This window comes from Akanthomyces muscarius, chromosome 3 (genome assembly GCF_028009165.1).
Source record: "Akanthomyces muscarius strain Ve6 chromosome 3, whole genome shotgun sequence".
Taxonomy (NCBI): domain Eukaryota; kingdom Fungi; phylum Ascomycota; class Sordariomycetes; order Hypocreales; family Cordycipitaceae; genus Akanthomyces; species Akanthomyces muscarius.
In genome coordinates this window covers 4,212,779-4,228,738 of record NC_079243.1, presented here as the reverse complement: position 1 = coordinate 4,228,738, position 15,960 = coordinate 4,212,779, and the positions used below count along the sequence as shown (strand labels likewise).

The 15,960-nt window shown below is 49.8% G+C and overlaps 4 protein-coding genes across 5 annotated transcripts; 2 read left to right on the top strand and 2 right to left on the bottom strand.

Moving 5' to 3' along the window:
• Positions 1–154: 154 nt before the first annotated feature.
• On the bottom strand, positions 155–2,458 carry LMH87_002776 (uncharacterized protein; the record flags this gene model as incomplete). Its single annotated transcript, XM_056194288.1, has 3 exons — positions 155–228; positions 298–347; positions 777–2,458. 3 exons carry the CDS (start codon positions 2,456–2,458, stop codon positions 155–157), a joined length of 1,806 nt encoding a protein of 601 aa, XP_056051240.1.
• Positions 2,459–3,561: 1,103 nt separating this feature from the next.
• Positions 3,562–5,534, top strand: LMH87_002775 (uncharacterized protein; the record flags this gene model as incomplete). Of its 2 annotated transcripts, XM_056194287.1 has the most annotated exons (6): positions 3,562–3,818; positions 3,891–3,924; positions 3,999–4,466; positions 4,668–4,795; positions 5,391–5,421; positions 5,493–5,534. In XM_056194287.1, 6 exons carry the CDS (start codon positions 3,562–3,564, stop codon positions 5,532–5,534), a joined length of 960 nt encoding a protein of 319 aa, XP_056051238.1. The 2 variants fall into 2 exon arrangements, with proteins under 2 accessions (XP_056051238.1, XP_056051239.1); XM_056194286.1 differs by lacking the exons at positions 4,668–4,795; positions 5,391–5,421; positions 5,493–5,534 and having other exon boundaries at positions 3,999–4,511.
• LMH87_002774 (uncharacterized protein) lies at positions 5,457–7,169 on the bottom strand (the record flags this gene model as incomplete). Its single annotated transcript, XM_056194285.1, has 5 exons — positions 5,457–5,874; positions 5,954–6,090; positions 6,154–6,228; positions 6,324–7,031; positions 7,110–7,169. The coding sequence occupies 5 exons, from the start codon at positions 7,167–7,169 to the stop codon at positions 5,457–5,459; spliced, it is 1,398 nt and encodes a 465-aa protein (XP_056051237.1).
• Positions 7,170–9,352: 2,183 nt separating this feature from the next.
• Positions 9,353–15,140, top strand: LMH87_002773 (uncharacterized protein; the record flags this gene model as incomplete). Its single annotated transcript, XM_056194284.1, has 3 exons — positions 9,353–9,442; positions 9,509–15,030; positions 15,089–15,140. The coding sequence occupies 3 exons, from the start codon at positions 9,353–9,355 to the stop codon at positions 15,138–15,140; spliced, it is 5,664 nt and encodes a 1,887-aa protein (XP_056051236.1).
• Between the last annotated feature and the right edge of the window lie 820 nt (positions 15,141–15,960).

The window sequence follows — 15,960 nt, the reverse complement described above, 5'->3', positions numbered from 1 at the left end:
CTAGGCTCAGAGTGGAGAAACTATGAGCAATTTCTTAGCCTGCTAATATATGTCGCAAAGATGGGCAATTTTGAACCACCTGATTTTGGTCGTGTACAACGTGGCTGCATAAGTATCCGGTACGACTACGTATACTGCATGACTGCATATGCAACTAATATGGCTGCAGCTGTATAATAAATAGCTGCATATATAGCATGCGCATGAACACGTAGCGCATGTGCCAGTCTGTCGCTCAATTTCCGTATTCGCTGCATAAACAATAATGCATGTGAGGCGAGATAGAAAGCCACTTACACGAGAGAAGGTACCGTTGGAGGAGGCTTGCATTGTACTTGTCGATGCGTCTGGATAGTCATTCTCAGCAGCGTGACACTTTGCTCTCTATCAGCACCTTGCTGTTATAGTTTTCCTGCATTCTGCTAGTATGATCGAGGGTCTGTCTGAAAGTCCGTCACAATATACAGTTTGGCAAAATCGATATTGCCAGATATTTTCCTCGTAGCAAATCTCGGTACCGAGCATCGTCTGTTCTCTGTAGCTGCCGAGCACACTCGTCTAAAATTCTCTTCTCTCTTGCCACTATATGCTCCAACAAAATACGACTTCTGAGAGTCAGAAGATCGTGGGCTCTCGAGACGGCATACTTGAACTCCACGAAAGCCAGTGCAAGGCCTAACAGAAAACCCAGATTTGCATTTGGCCGCGCACTCCACTGCAACATGTCATTGGCAAATTGAAAGCTCTCCAGGCCTTGACCATGACTAGCGACTAACAAAAATACCTGTTTCAGCGTCTGAGGCTTGGCACTGATAGCGATCTGGGAAAGTTTCTCGGCTAGCTCCAGCCCAATGTCGACCAGACTGGTGCAGGAGTCACGGCGCACCTCGTCCATGCCCGCGACAATGTCAGATTCTGTACAAAAGCCCGCTTGCGCCCGCAGGAGGCGCAGAATACTCAGATGGACAGGGTCTGCGGTTCGAGAAGGTGTGTCTATCGTATTCTCCAGAAGGCTGATGTGCGCAAACCAGAGTGCTATGATATCTGGGAGTCGAGCGCAGGAAATTGTGCTCAAAGGTGAGTGCTCCGTCAGCACACCCCAGCCACTAAAATCAACCCTCTGACCCGCGTTCATCGTCATGTTCGAATCAAAAGTATGGAGTATGCTGGCTGCATCAGTAGCTGGCACATACGGGTGATGAGAAGCCGGGTCTCGGAGCTCTGCCACTGCTTCTTGGGAAGTTACTGGCTGCCTCTGCGTAAATTCCCAGTATAAACTGGACTCGCTCCCGGGTTTCAGGACATCGATCCATTGACATATTGTTGTAACCTCTTTTTTTGTGAAGGCGCCGAACATGCGTCCTCCCCACGACAGCTCTCGCACGAGTAGACTCTTTCTGCTGTTCCCAGCAACCACCCACGGCTTTGCCCGGCTGAGGATCGTCAGTAGATCCAAACCATTGGATTCCATCCGTATCGTCTCTTCGAGCCATTCATGTAAGGCGTAGGGCCCTATGCAGGCCCTGCTTCGAGAATGTATGCCGTGTGATACCGAAGCCTTGGCTCTGAAAATATCCAGGACTTGGGTGCTGAGTGCACTTCGCAGCGATTTCAGGCTTGATGGTTCCGAATCCACATTTGAAGTACAAGTGTAACACCCCAAGGTCTGCGACAAGATGTATCCAACCTGAATACGCTTCCACGCGTGCCCCACAGCTGCTTCACCCTCCGTTGCTCGCATCACGTCCAGATATTGCACGACAGCATGGGACGCCATTGCCGTATGTCCTGAGTCGGCATTATCTATGCTAATGTGGATGAGGAAATAGTAAGGGTCAATACCGTGATGCGTAAGCTCATGCGCCACCTGCATTGTGTCGAGTCGAACCTCCTCGAAGTGCAGATTGAAGCCAAGAATTTCAGGGAGGAACTCGTGAGGAAAGAGTGAAATGACCAACTGGCCCACTGCAGCTTCCCAAATACCATGGTTGTCGCCTCGATCCCACTCGCTGGCATGTATAAAATCGGCGCTGTGGCCATCGGGCAGGGGACGTCCAATGCTCTCCAGCAGCTTGCGGTAAAGAGTGACATGATGTTTTTCAGGATCACCGTCGCCAAGTTCCTCTGACAATACCTGCCATGCATGCTTTGTAACACTTCGGAGAGGAAATGGTGTAGTAATCTTGTGTACGTGACCAAGCCATGCGCCGTCGACGAACTTTACGGGAGCCTGCTGAACCAGCCAGGCTTTGGCCTGTTCAGGAGTCGCAAATAGTTCGGGGCCTCCCCCCTGCTTCCGGCGCTCCAAGTAGTCAGACCACCCTGACAGAGTTTTTTCATGCTTATCCCTGAGGAAGAGAAGCATCCCTTCGGCGGTGTAATTTTCAAGGCTGAGGATGCTGCTGCCATTGCGATACTCTGGCTCCGTCAGCGCGACTGAGAGTGCGTGAGAAAACATGGCCAAGAGTTCTTCGCGAGCTGGTTCAAGGACCTCTGGGTAATCCTCAAGATTTTGCAGCTGGAAAAACAATTCTTTATACAATTTGGTAGACTTGCGGTGCGATACATCTGGCTTTGTCTTCTCGGCTTGGCTGTGTTCCTGTACAACAGTGTCACCAAGCGGCGTAGTGGGCGTCCCCTTCGTTGTCCGACCCGAATGTCGAATCCCTAAAAACAATAGAATAGCCAGAAGAGAAGCAAGAAGATGCCAAAAGCTGCCAGCAGCGGTAGACAAATCCATGTTGGTAACGAATGGCGTATGCCGGGCTAAGAGAGCAAAGAACCAGAATAGCGCCATGATGGGCAGAGCGGTACGGGTTTCGAAATGGGCGGCTCGTTTCAGCACCGAAATCGAAGCATGATCTGTTCCGGAATTGTTGAATCCGCGAATGGAACTAGAGATCACGGAGCAATACAGCGGAGTTTCTGCCTATTTGGATGATTGGCTCGCGGGGCCATCTGGTCAAGTAGACACCGGTAGAATTTGCAAAGCTTGAAAATGAAATGCGCACCGGCGATATGCTAGCCTAGGCAAAAATGACAGTATACTATGCCACTGAGTGATAAAACGCAAACTATCTCTTTCAGGAAAAGACGACCTCCTGGGGGTCGATCGCGTATCGTCGTACTGAAGCATGTGTGCGCTGATCATCCCGTTACATACGTGGCACCTTCATATCTCAAGGAGATGGCTTGGCACTACATGGTCATATGATGCAGTTGAAAGTATATACATGCCTATACAGATATAATTCCCGCAATAGTACATCCAGGACACTCCTGCAGGAGTGAGTGACCCACTGGCTTGCCGACTTTGTGCGAGTGGATGGACGGCCTGCAAGCAAGCTGCTGCAACACTGCAGACATATTGCAATTGATAATCGCTATCCAGCTGAGTCTGAGCGGCATATTAGTTTTCTCACTTTTTTTTTTTTGCTACATATTTTCTTTGCTTTCTTGCTCACCGCCCCAGACACGTACGGAAAAGAATGTGCCTTCATCCGTGTCTTCTCTCATTTTCTTCCTGATCATTCAACAAGCATTCTTTATCACGAGGACATCATGAATACTAACAATAAAGATGCATCTCTGGTGATAATCAACTACGATGCCTTGGCCAACAAAGATGTCGAAGAGATTCAGAAGCTTGTTCAGGCGTGTGAATCAGTGGGCATGTTTTACCTTGACCTCGGGAATTCTAGGATGAAGGACGTATACAAGGGCATACCAAGTCTTCTCAGGGCTGGCAACGCATTTTTTGATCTGCCCGCCGACTGCGAAGAAAAGAACCAAAGCCTCCGCGAGGGAATGGAGCGAGGGTATGAACGTCGCAACTATTCCCACAACGGACAATTCCCGCTAACTTGTTACTTGGTCGTGATTCGGTTCAGATATCATGCAGCCAAAACATTCGAATACTACGAGGTAAGCTTCAGATCGGTCCAAGAGATGGTGCATCCGCCTGTCATCATTGCTAAGAGTGTCGTCGCCCCGAATAGATAGCCCGGGACGAGTATCGGCAGGGTCGATGGACGCTACCCGCTAGCCTCAAACCCCACGAGGAATGCATCACTAGCACCCTCCACACTCTGGACCGTGCGATTCGGACCGTCCTAGCTGAACTCTGCAACGCTGTACAAGTGGAGCTTCCCGAGCTAAGTGACAATCCAACGGCTGCCAGCGACACGGCCCTGAAGCTTGTGCACAAACCCCCGGTGCAGGAACCTGGCGCCGTTGTCCAGCCGTGGCACACGGATTTCGGCCTCATGACGATGATGTGGTACGAAGAGGTGACTGCACAGATAGCAGTCTACGACTCAAAGGGAAATCGCACCGAAGACTGGCAAGCGGTGCCCGTCGTTGATGGCGCACTACTTGTCAATATTGCAGACGAACTAGAAGCTAAATCTCGTGGTCGCCTACGCTCGACTGTGCATCGCGCGGTAACGCCGCCTGGACCCAGAAAAGTGAGGAACGGATTGGTTTACCTTCTTCGGCCGTACAAGGATTAGTGCCGAGATTAGAGGATGAGCTTGTGAGCTATCTTAGTTGTGCTTTACGTCATTTTCAATCAGTGTATATCAATCCAATTGGCGAGGACTTTGGCAACCACAACTACATGTCGAAAATTGCGGATGACCAGGCTGACCAAAGTTGCTGCAAAGTAGACGGTATACAGTTTGAAAACTACTTCCATGCACCGACGCCGAAGAGTGGTGGCAGAATATTTGATGCATCAGCCTTGGGCGAAAGTGTTGCCGAAGTGTGGATGGGCTACCATCCCGGCGCTGGCTGGGTCAGCTGCTTGATGATCAGCACGGGGACTCGACTAGAGGATGTGCGAAGGTGCGATACTTGACATCTGGTTTCATTTAATAGACAATTTCAGCCACTCAGATATCCACAGTGCCAGGTTGATTAGTGTTAGAAGACTCCGCCCGTAGGAAATATCACAAAGTAGTGAATAGATGGGAAATAATACATTCACACATGCATATGCATGCAATGACAAATGAGTACCTCTGACGCAGCCACGCCTGCTCCAGCTGGTATCTGCTTTCACCCAATGCTACCCAGCATAGAGCAGATCCCTGGACCGTGGCTTAGCTGCCAAATTGCACTCAGAGCGACTGCTACCTCAAATGGCTACAAACGGCATAGGCAGTTCGATTTCCCAGCCAGACAAATTTCCCTATTTCTTTTCCGCTTAAGTCCCAGTACGTGTACGCCATGGTCTATTTTAGGGCTCCAGCTGCGAAAAGGTTCGAATACAAAGGCAGCTACGAGATACACAACGCGGTAAAATACAACGAAACGGAAACAAAGCCCTTTGAGAGGGGTGTATTTGTGACGTCAAATAAGTAAAAATGGACTGAGCTTCCAGAAGGCAGGAATGTCTTTCTCGGTATTTTCTTGCCATCCGTGAGTAGAAGAGGCACACATGGAGCCGGAACTGCTCAAGGCCGCAACCTGTTGATGTCTCTCGGGAATAGTATCACCTCGCGGACATCGTCCAGCCCGAGGAAGCTCTGTAGAAGTCTATTCAAGCCGAGTCCGCAGCCACCGTGGGGCGGCATGCCAGCCTTGAACGCAGCCAGGTAAGGTTGCCACTGCTCGTCCTCAGGATCCAGCGACGGGCCACACACACCCGCACACATGGCTTCACACAGCTCGCTGTACCCGTGGATGCGTTGACTCCCGGAGCAAATCTCACGTCCACGCACGATGGTATCCCATGTGTTGGAGAACCCAGGGGAATCTAGATTGGCTTGTGAGTTGAATTGGCGCAAGGGTGCGGGATACTTGTCAATAGTAAATATGTCGGTACTCGCAGAATCCCGGAAGTAAGCCCCAAGGGCCGCTTCTTCTAAGTCTCTATCACATCTATTCATCAATACCTGCAGTATCATGGCGCGATGCCTACTACAAGATGCAATGGAGAATGATTACTCACGTTAAATTCTTGCTGTCATCCGACGCGAGGCCGAGTTCCTCCCGCAGAATACGCTTTGCCTCCAAAAATGTAATGCGAGGGACCTTCCCATGTTCATCTAGACCCACACGGAAAGGCTGGGCACGAGGGTACAGCTTCTGAACTGCCTCGATCAGCTGCTTGTACTCACTCCGTCGCTGAAGTTCATTCAAGACGAATACCAGCATGGATTCGACCAGGTCAACTACTTCATAGTAGTCGTCATTGAATGCCATGGCTATATCAAGGACGGTGAACTGTGGTTTGATGTGAGTTACAAAAGTGAGTAGACAACTAGCGAACACTTGCGAACCAAAGAAGAACAAGGTGGACCGCTTCGAGCATGACTTACCTCTGTAACGTGCCTGGCAGAATTGCTAGACTTGACTTCAGCCCGGAAAACGGGACCGATCTCAAACACGCGCTGCATATCCATAGAAAGTGCCATTTGCTTGTGGTGCTGTGAGCTCTGGGCTAGCCACGCGTCCTTTCCAAAATATTGCAGATGGAAGTACTCGTTGTCGCCTGGGATAGTGGCGCTTATAATGCGTGGGGTATGGATCCAGTGGAAGTTTTTGGAGCAAAGAAACTCGACAACCAGTTGGCACATGCCCGAATGGAGCTTGAATATAGCCCCAGAGGCGGCATACCGCACATCGAGGATGCGATTATTCAGTCGCTCCTGGAGATCTGCACGGGGCATAAGCATCTTTTCCTTGCAGCATGAGGGTACAGGCAGGTTCGGTTCTGCCAGGGCGATAACTTGTAGATTTGATACATGGATTGCTGTAGAGGCAGAATGGACATTGCCTCGACTGTCATCCGCGGTCTGTTCACTGACGGAGCCTGTGATCTTGATGATAGATTCTGCTGTCAAAGATTGAGCCAAATCCCATGTCTCCTTAACAACAGCATCAATGCTAATGATAGCTTGCAGAGACTTGTCCTGAGCTCGGAGCTCTAAGCGTAAAAGACCCGCATTCTCAAATAGCAAGACCGATTCGACTCTAGCCTCAATGGTCACTTTTTGCGTGTTCTCATTTTGCGGCAATGTGCTCATCTGATCTTCATGTTAGACATTGGTGGATCTGCAAGAGAGCCAAGTGAGGCAAAGCCAAGGCAATTCCGTGAAACTTACGAGGTTGTTGCCCTGGCTGGCCATGTTATGTTCAAACGTAGGCATAATGCTTGCGAGCATTGCAAACAGCTTTTGTCTAGCTTTGGGCAACGAAAATGTCAATCCAGGGTCTCTGAATTTTCATCTAGAGCAATGTCAAAGTGAGACGAAGCCTTTTTGCTGTCATGGAGTGGACCGGCTTCGGATGGCGCTATGAGATGTGCTCCAGTGCGTGGAATCGGTTCAAGTTCCCAGAGTGTAGTGAAATGCCGCCTGACACTTCGGTTTAACTAAAACAATGATTACCAAGTGTACGCTTCTATCTTTTTTGAAGATCTTTTATTTTTAAAAAAAAAAGGTTTACGTCAATTTCGTTGACGGTAGCTCCGCCAGTTTTGGGTCTCAGTGGCATCCGCCTCTCAACAGTTAGTACATAACACAGCAGTTGCCGTGGAGTAAATACTCGACACTGCTTTGTGCATGGCGTGACGTGGCAGGAATGCTTTGCGAAGTGCCATGCGTCGTAGATATTTTCCGCGATGCATCTTAGCGTCTGCCACGTCATAAAAACGGCAGTTCGTAGTTACGCCTGCAGATAATAAGCGAGTATGTGTAAAATAGCCAAAGTACCAAGGACAAGTTTGGCTGTCTCGCGAGGACCTGAGTACTACAAAACATGTGCGTTCATATGCGCAGAGGTGCGCTACCCTGCAGCAATATATGCGCTTCGAGATCCACAGGTATGCAATGCGACACCACGATGGTATCTCAATTCAGTCAGCCGAATTGTTCGTGGGGCTATGCCGATGCTCGACTGGCGATCTTGACCCCTGTCAGCTCCGTCACAGGGAATCGTGGCAGACTGATCCCGCCTGTATCCGTAAACTGCCGAGTACAACTGTCAATACTGACCACTGTGTGGACTAGTCAGGGGGCTACAATGCTACCCGAGATGTCGTGCCACTGTTCAGCCAGCCACAGTTAGTAAATCCTTCAAGCCTCCCTGCGTTGCAGTGTTTTCGGGGGGCGAGCTATTTGATGAAGTGTCTATTTCGTGGCGTTAATGCCTGCTAAGGTTACTCCAATGGTGTAAAGGATTATATTGAAGAGATGTACCGATTCACAATTCTATTTTCCTCGGTATACTCCCCACCCAGTCTGTCTTTTCCGTAACCGAAACGATCACCTCTTGTTTCATTGCTGCACGCTTTACGCAGTGCTACAGATGCTACCTCAGTATTTGTAATGCAACATTACTTCGTAAACATAGCATCAGTCACGATATTGCATGCCATTCCTGCATACTGCAACACCTGGTCTGGTGGCGCAAGTGAAACAGAACGCCTGCATACGAGTAGAGCTTCTGCCCACAATACGGCATGTGAGATTGACGGGAACGCCCGTAAGAATCACAGTACACCCGAGGGCTTGTCCGCTAGCAGGTTGTACTTTTTGTATACACATAGCAAGAATGGCCACAAGACAAGCCCTTTGCTGCGCTGCAGCATCAACCACATATTGGTTGCCACAAAATATATCATGGATTGTCTAGGGTAGTCCGCCATCTAGTGTATTAATCTTAGCATGTGCTCTGTAACTAAGCGACCTTCGCAGACGTGCATTCGCTCACGAGTTGCGGGCTCCAAATGTAGCCACTTTTACCGTCCTGTAGTACAATTGCTTACAGACAAGTGCGGTCCTTTTAGGAACGTAATTGGAAGCTTCGCCCTTGTATTTCGTGATTAATCCGCAAGTCATTTATTTTTTATCTGCTTATCAAACTGTATGATCTATTCCGTCACACACGAGCAGCAAAGAAGAACGAAAAAAAAAACCCCCAACAAGGCCGAGCAAAAAAAAACAAAAAAATCATCGCTGTGTTTTTATCTATCATGGCTGAACCAGAGGCTCCGCTTGATTGCTCTTCCGGCATAGGGGAACTAAACAATGGAGGCCGTGACGGTGTACTAAGATTCATCGCCGTCAGTAGTCCTCCTCTAAGTGGGACTTGTGATAGAAATGAAGTCGAAACAATCCAAGTATTACCTCTTGTCTGGGGTTTGGTAGTGGGTATCTACACCGGCGCAAGCGACATTTCGTTTGGTTGTATTCATCGCGAAGCCGCCGACGACGGGTCGCCTGTGAAAGAATGGGTGCATCGAATGGCGACTGACAGAAGTACCCCAATCATAGAACTCCTAAAGCAGGGTTCTAGCAGCAATCCAAACCAAGATGGAGAGTTGAAAGATTTAACCTCGCAAAACATGGCATTCGCGAGGTGCGACACTGTTTTAATGTTCGATGTTGGTGTTGGAGGAGCTGCTGAAGTGCTAGGGCGACGCGACATGGTCAATGTAAGTACCACCAAAGTGTCGGACGCCAGTGCACAGCGGATGTGGACTTCACTTACATAGATGCAGGTAAGCATCGTTTTGGAGGTTAATGGAACGACCATGAGCCTCGTCTACCGAACCTCAAAACTCGGTTGCCTGCAGGCGAGGAGCATGGCAACTGCCATAGGTCGAATTATATCTACTCTGGTAGAGCGACCATTGACACCAATCCGTGATCTGGACATATGCGACGACAAAGACATGAATATTTTCAAACAGTGGAACAACGTTGAAACATCATGGGAAGAAAAGCGCGTCCATGATTTGTTTTCCAGGCAAGTCGCCGATCATTCAGACAATGTGGCTGTTGACGCCTGGGATGGTCATTTTACCTACTACGAACTGGACCGACTGTCTTCAAGTCTCGCAGAGTACCTAATGGACTTGGGTGTTGCATCCGAGACTTTTGTTGCTCTTTGCTTTGAAAAGTCAAAGTGGCTTGTTGTGTCCATTCTTGCTGTCATCAAAGCTGGGGGCGCATATGTTGTCATCGAGCCATATTACCCCCGTGCCCGCATGACAGACATCTGCAACCAACTTGAAATCGATGTCATGCTGGCAAGCCAAGATTTTCTCCATATAGCAAGTGGTCTCTCCAATCGGGTTGTGGTTGTTGAACCAGGTTCTGAGTACTTTCACGAAGGCCAGAGTGGATGCAGACAAAGAGAAAGACAATCTCCCAGCACGCCTCGGAACGCACTATACGTTGTGTTTTCATCGGGATCTACCGGCAAGCCAAAGGGAATTGTTGTTGAGCATGCGGCATTTGTTAGCTGGGGCACAACTCTGAAGCAGTCACTTCGTTTGGATGCGCATTCTAGGGTGCTTCAATTCTCGAGCTTCGCTTTTCTCATAGCTCACAGAGATGTTCTGCTTACGCTCATGTTTGGAGGGTGTGTTTGCATGCCGTCCGAATCGCAGCGACTCAACCACCTCGAGACCTTCATTACCGAGTTTCGGGTCAACTGGGCTAACCTTACGCCCTCTGTGGCTGCCCTGCTCGATCCAGATATGGCAACTGGACTACAGACATTGCTTTTGACTAGCGAGCCGATGTCTCTCTCTAGCCTCACCACGTGGGCTGGCAAAGTGAATCTTCTTTTTGCATATGGTCAGTCCGAGAGCGTCAGTCTCTGCTGTGTAAATGAGAACCCTCAGATTGGCTCTGACAGGAAGAATGTTGGCCATAGGATTGGAAGATCAGTCTGGCTCGTTGATCCTGACGATCACGACAGGCTGGTACCTATGGGAGCTGTCGGCGAATTGGTCATTCAAGGACCGATACTGGCACGTGGCTATATCGATCCAGAGAAAACGGCGCAAGCCTTTCTTCAAGATGCGTCTTGGCTACGAAAGTTACGGCCAGAATACAGCGGGCGACTATACAAGACAGGGGACCTAGCGCAGTTTGCCGACGACGGCTCCATCCGGTATATCGGCAGAAAAGACAGCTCTGTCAAGCTATATGGACAGCGACTTGACTTGGATGAGGTAGTATGCCATGTTGAGAATTGTCTGAAAGCAATGTCAGATACTGCAGTTTCCAATGTGGTTGTGGATCTATCCCACGTTCCTCACTTCAACGACATAAAATTGACGGCTTTTCTCGGATTCGGCCTCACTTCGCCAGATACAAGCAGTCCCGTTCACTTAGGACCCCTGGATAAGGCTTCTGACTACCTCCGGGAGTTCAAATCTCGTTTAGCCGATGCTGTCCCTCGGTACATGATCCCGGCTCTAGTCATTCCAGTAACCCGCATACCACTCAACCTTTCGGGCAAAACCGATCGCAGAAGGTTGAACGAGATACTTTCTCTCATGAGCGTTGTGCAATTGAATTCATGTATTGAATCCAATGTCAGTCATGAGGTTCCGCGTACGGCTCAAGAGTGGAAGCTCCGCACGCTGTGGTCGCAAGTGTTGAACACTGCGGAGTCGAGTATCGGAAGACTCGATGACTTCTTTCGAAGGGGAGGTGACTCGCTCGCGGCGATGAAACTTGTCTCTATCGCGCACACAAACGGGTTTGCCTTGAGCTTTAGTGACATTTTTGCGCATCCGCAGCTCTTCAAACAAGCAGATCATTTCGATTCCGCACCGAGGCATGCACGAAACAAATACTGCTGTGCTCCTTTTGGCTTGATAACAGAGAGCCGGAAACAAATTATACTTGCAATGGCAGTCGAAAAATACGGATTGTCGGACTTACAGGTTGAGGATATTTATCCAACCACACCCATGCAGGAAGGCCTCATCGCGCTCAACGATCTTCGGCCGGGTTCCTATGTGTCACAACGAGTCTACAAAATTGAAAGCGACGTTAATCTTTGCAAATTGGAGGCAGCCTGGAGGCACACCATAGATGCAAATCCCCCGTTGCGAACTCGTCTCGTACGGTGCTCTGATAACGGTTCAACGTATCAGCTCGTCGTCCGCAACCAGACGACGTTTAACATCAACCATGATTTGAACAAGTATCTCGCGAACGATGCGGCCAAATCAATGAGTCTTGGTACACCCCTGGTGCGGCTCGCGATTATTTCCAACGTCAAAGAGGCACCGAACTTTTGTGTCGTCACGATGCATCACTGCATATACGATGCTTGGTCAATGGCCCTGTTGCTGAGGCAGGTTCGTGACGCGTACCACGGAAGTCTTTTAGCTCCACAAACATTTAGAGATTTCGTCGAATATGTTTACCAGGCAAACCACGACTCAGCTGAGTATTGGAAAGCCGAATTAGCAGATATACGTGCCGAAGCGTTTCCGGCCTTGCCGTCTCAAACCCACTCCCCCAATACTACTGGATCAGAAACATTGAATACACAGCTGCCTCCGAGCGGCGCATCAGCCGCCAATATAACGCTTGCAACCTGCATACAGCTAGCGTGGGCTGCAACGATGGCCAGTTACACCGGCATCAATGATGTAGTGTTTGGCCTGACAGTTTCTGGCAGAGCATCGCCGGTACCAGGAATTGACAAGATGGCTGGTCCTACGATCGCAACATTCCCTTTACGCGTTCGATTGCGACCAGGCGTATCAGTACAGGAAGAGCTCTTGGCCTTGCAGAATCATGTGATATCGACAATACCATTTGAACATTTTGGGCTACAGAACATTAGTCGTCTGGGAGACAACGCAGCCAAGGCATGCAAGTTTCAGAGTCTCCTGGTAATCCAGCAGAGCCAATTTCCATCCGAAGAGAAGTGCGAGCTTTTTGTCGCTACCGAGGATCCTATGCTTCGGCCGACGTGGGATACATATGCGCTGTCCATTTTGTGCAATCCCGCTATTGATGGTAATATCCATCTTGAGGCCGTCTATGATGATTATGTGGTGCCCAAAGCCCAGGCGAAACGCATACTACAAGTATTCGCAGCTGTTCTCAAGCAGATAGTTTCATCACAGGATATACTCGTGGCTGACATTGATGGTATCAGCACTGAGGATCTGCAGCAAATTCAAGCCTGGAACAAGTCGGTCTCTCCGGCTGTTACCGAGTGTATCCACGACATGATCCACGACCGTGCTGCGTTTCAACCAGAAGCTACCGCGATTGATGCCTGGGACGGTAAGTTTACATACAAAGAACTCGACGAGCGATCGTCGGTGCTTTCGGGGATCCTTGTGGGACACGGCCTACGCCAGGAGAATTTTGTCCCCCTCTGCTTGAAAAAGTCGAAATGGGTAGCCGTGGCTATCTTAGCAGTCGCCAAAGCGGGCGGCGCGTTTATACTCCTAGATCCTGTCCACCCAACTGAACGTCTTATGTGGATTTGTAGAAACGCACAGGCGCCCATGATTCTTTGCGCAAAGGACACGGCTGGCTTAGCAGCTGAGCTTGGCTGTCAGCGTGTCATCCAGGTGGACGGAAGCAACACTCAATATGACACAGTCTCGCCGTTCAATGGTATATACCAGACCAGCCGGACACTCCCTGGAAATGCCGTATGCGCCATATATACTTCGGGTTCGACGGGAGCTCCCAAAGGGGTTGTCATCGAGCACTCGGCCTTGGCCACTCAAGTTACCTCCTTGGGTCCTGTCTATGAGCTGAATCCTCGGTCACGGATTTTTCACTTTGCATCTCATGCGTTTGACATTGCTGTCTCTGATTACTTGTTTGGCCTGGCAACTGGTGCGTGTATATGCGTCCCGAAGGAAGCGGACAGCCGAGACAATCTAGCCAGTGCCATGAGAGAATGCAGGGCAAATTGGGCTTTCCTGACACCATCGGTAGCCCGAACGTTGAGTCCCTCTGCGGTACCCGATCTTCGGGTTTTGGTACTTGGCGGTGAGTCCGCTAGAGCAGCAGACTTTCGCACTTGGTCACGCGCCGTCAGGCTACTCTACGTGTATGGTCCTGCTGAATGCTCGATCTATAGCACAGTTCAGGTCATAAGGCAGCCTGAAGCAAATCCTGTGAATATCGGAAAAGGTGTGAATGGCACATGCTGGCTGATAGAACCCAATAATCCGGAGAAACTCGTTGCCATTGGGGCAGTTGGCGAATTACTGATCGAGGGCCCTCTGGTTGGTCGTTGCTACCTTGGAGATAAGGACATCCATTCTTCGTCGTTCATTCGATATCCGAAATGGCTACAGGCTCTACGAGGAAGCAAACCAGTTAACAGGCTGTACAGAACTGGAGACATGTTGCGGTACAGCCCCGTGGGCGACGGGTCGCTGGAATTTGTTGGCCGGAAAGACAATCAGGTAAAGCTCCATGGGCAGAGAATGGAGCTTGCAGAGATTGAACATCACGTTGCGCGATCTTTTCCCGCAGCTACCGACTCCATAGTGGGAATTATTACGCCCCTAGGCTCGACCGACCAGAAAATACTTGCCGCTTTCATCTGGGACGCCACCATTACTGCAGAAAAGCACCCAGTTCAAAGTCCCAGGACGCTGCATGAGTCAAGCCTCTTTGCTGGACAAAATGAAGCTTTCAAATTGAGAGTAACCTCAGCAGAGGCAGAGCTACGGAAGAGCTTACCTCGCTTTATGATCCCTTCATTATGGATTCCACTGGCAAAGTTTCCCCTCTCTCACAATGGCAAAGCCGATCGGCGACTTATCAAAAACCAAGCTGCTCTGCTTTCCATGCGCGAGCTCGGCATCTACCAGAGCTTTGGGTCATCCAACAAGAGACCCCCATCTACTGAGTCGGAAAGCAGGATACACCAGCTCGTCGCCGATGTACTTGGTCTAAGTTTCCGAGACGTGGGACTGGACGACAACTTTTTCCAGCTTGGAGGTGACTCTATCAAAGCCATGATCATGTCTACACGAGCAGGTGACATGGATTTGAGACTAGCGGCAGCAGATATCCTGGCATATCCTCGTCTTTGTGATATGGCAGAGGCCGCCACTCACGCGAGCGCCAACAAAACCTTCTACTTCGAGCAGCATCCTCCACCACCACCTTTCTCGCTACTTCCAACAGAGCACAACCGCGATGAACTTCTGCAAGAGCTATCAGAACAATGCAGAATAGACAGAGATGGCATTGATGACGTATATCCGTGCACGCCACTACAAGAAGGGTTGTTCGCTCTCACCATCAAGCAGCCTAGTGCGTATGTCCTCAAGCTCACGCTTCAGCTCACCCAAGATCTGGATGTGGACCGGTTTCAAGACGCGAGAGACACCGTAATAGCAGCAAATCCCATTCTGCGTACACGAATCGTATGCGCCACCAGCATCGGGGGGCGTCTGGTCCAAGCTGTCCTGGGCAAGGCGAGCCTCAGACAGCCAATTGATACGACTGGCCAGTGCTTTGTTGGACTTGGAAAACCTTTATTTAGCATTCAAATTCTCCAACCGGACAGAGATGCGGATAGATACAAAGCAATTGTGACTATACACCATGCTCTCTACGATGGTGTGTCTTTAGGTTTGCTTTTGAAGCAGCTGTCGGCAGCTTACTATCAGCGCGAACAAACAATCACACCATCTTACAAATATTTTATCGAATATTGCCTCTTGCAACCCGCGGACGATGAGGTCAGGCGCTTTTGGAACGCAGAATTGGCAGACGCTGCTGGCTCAGTATTCACTACGGCACCCATGGACTCCTATTTTCTGCAGTCCCCCAAACATTCAGAATGTCGTGTTTCCCTTCCGTCTGACGCGCAAACCAATATCCCACTGTCAGCAGCGCTGAAGTTAGCTTGGGGCATTGTTGTGTCAAATTTTACTGGAGAGAGCGACGCCGTCTTCGGTACCGTAGTCAGCGGCCGAATGGCGAATGTGAAAGGCATTGACAAGATGGCTGGACCAACAATTGCGACGGTGCCTTTCCGAATCCGCCATATACCCTCAATGTCTATCCAGGATGCTTTGGACGAAGTGCAGTCACGAAGTCTAAAAATGATCCCTTTCGAGCAAACTGGGTTGCAACGGATTCGTCAACTCGGGTTTGCGGACGCTTGCCAATTTCAGAGTCTCCTGATAGTACAATTTTCTGAAGAAGA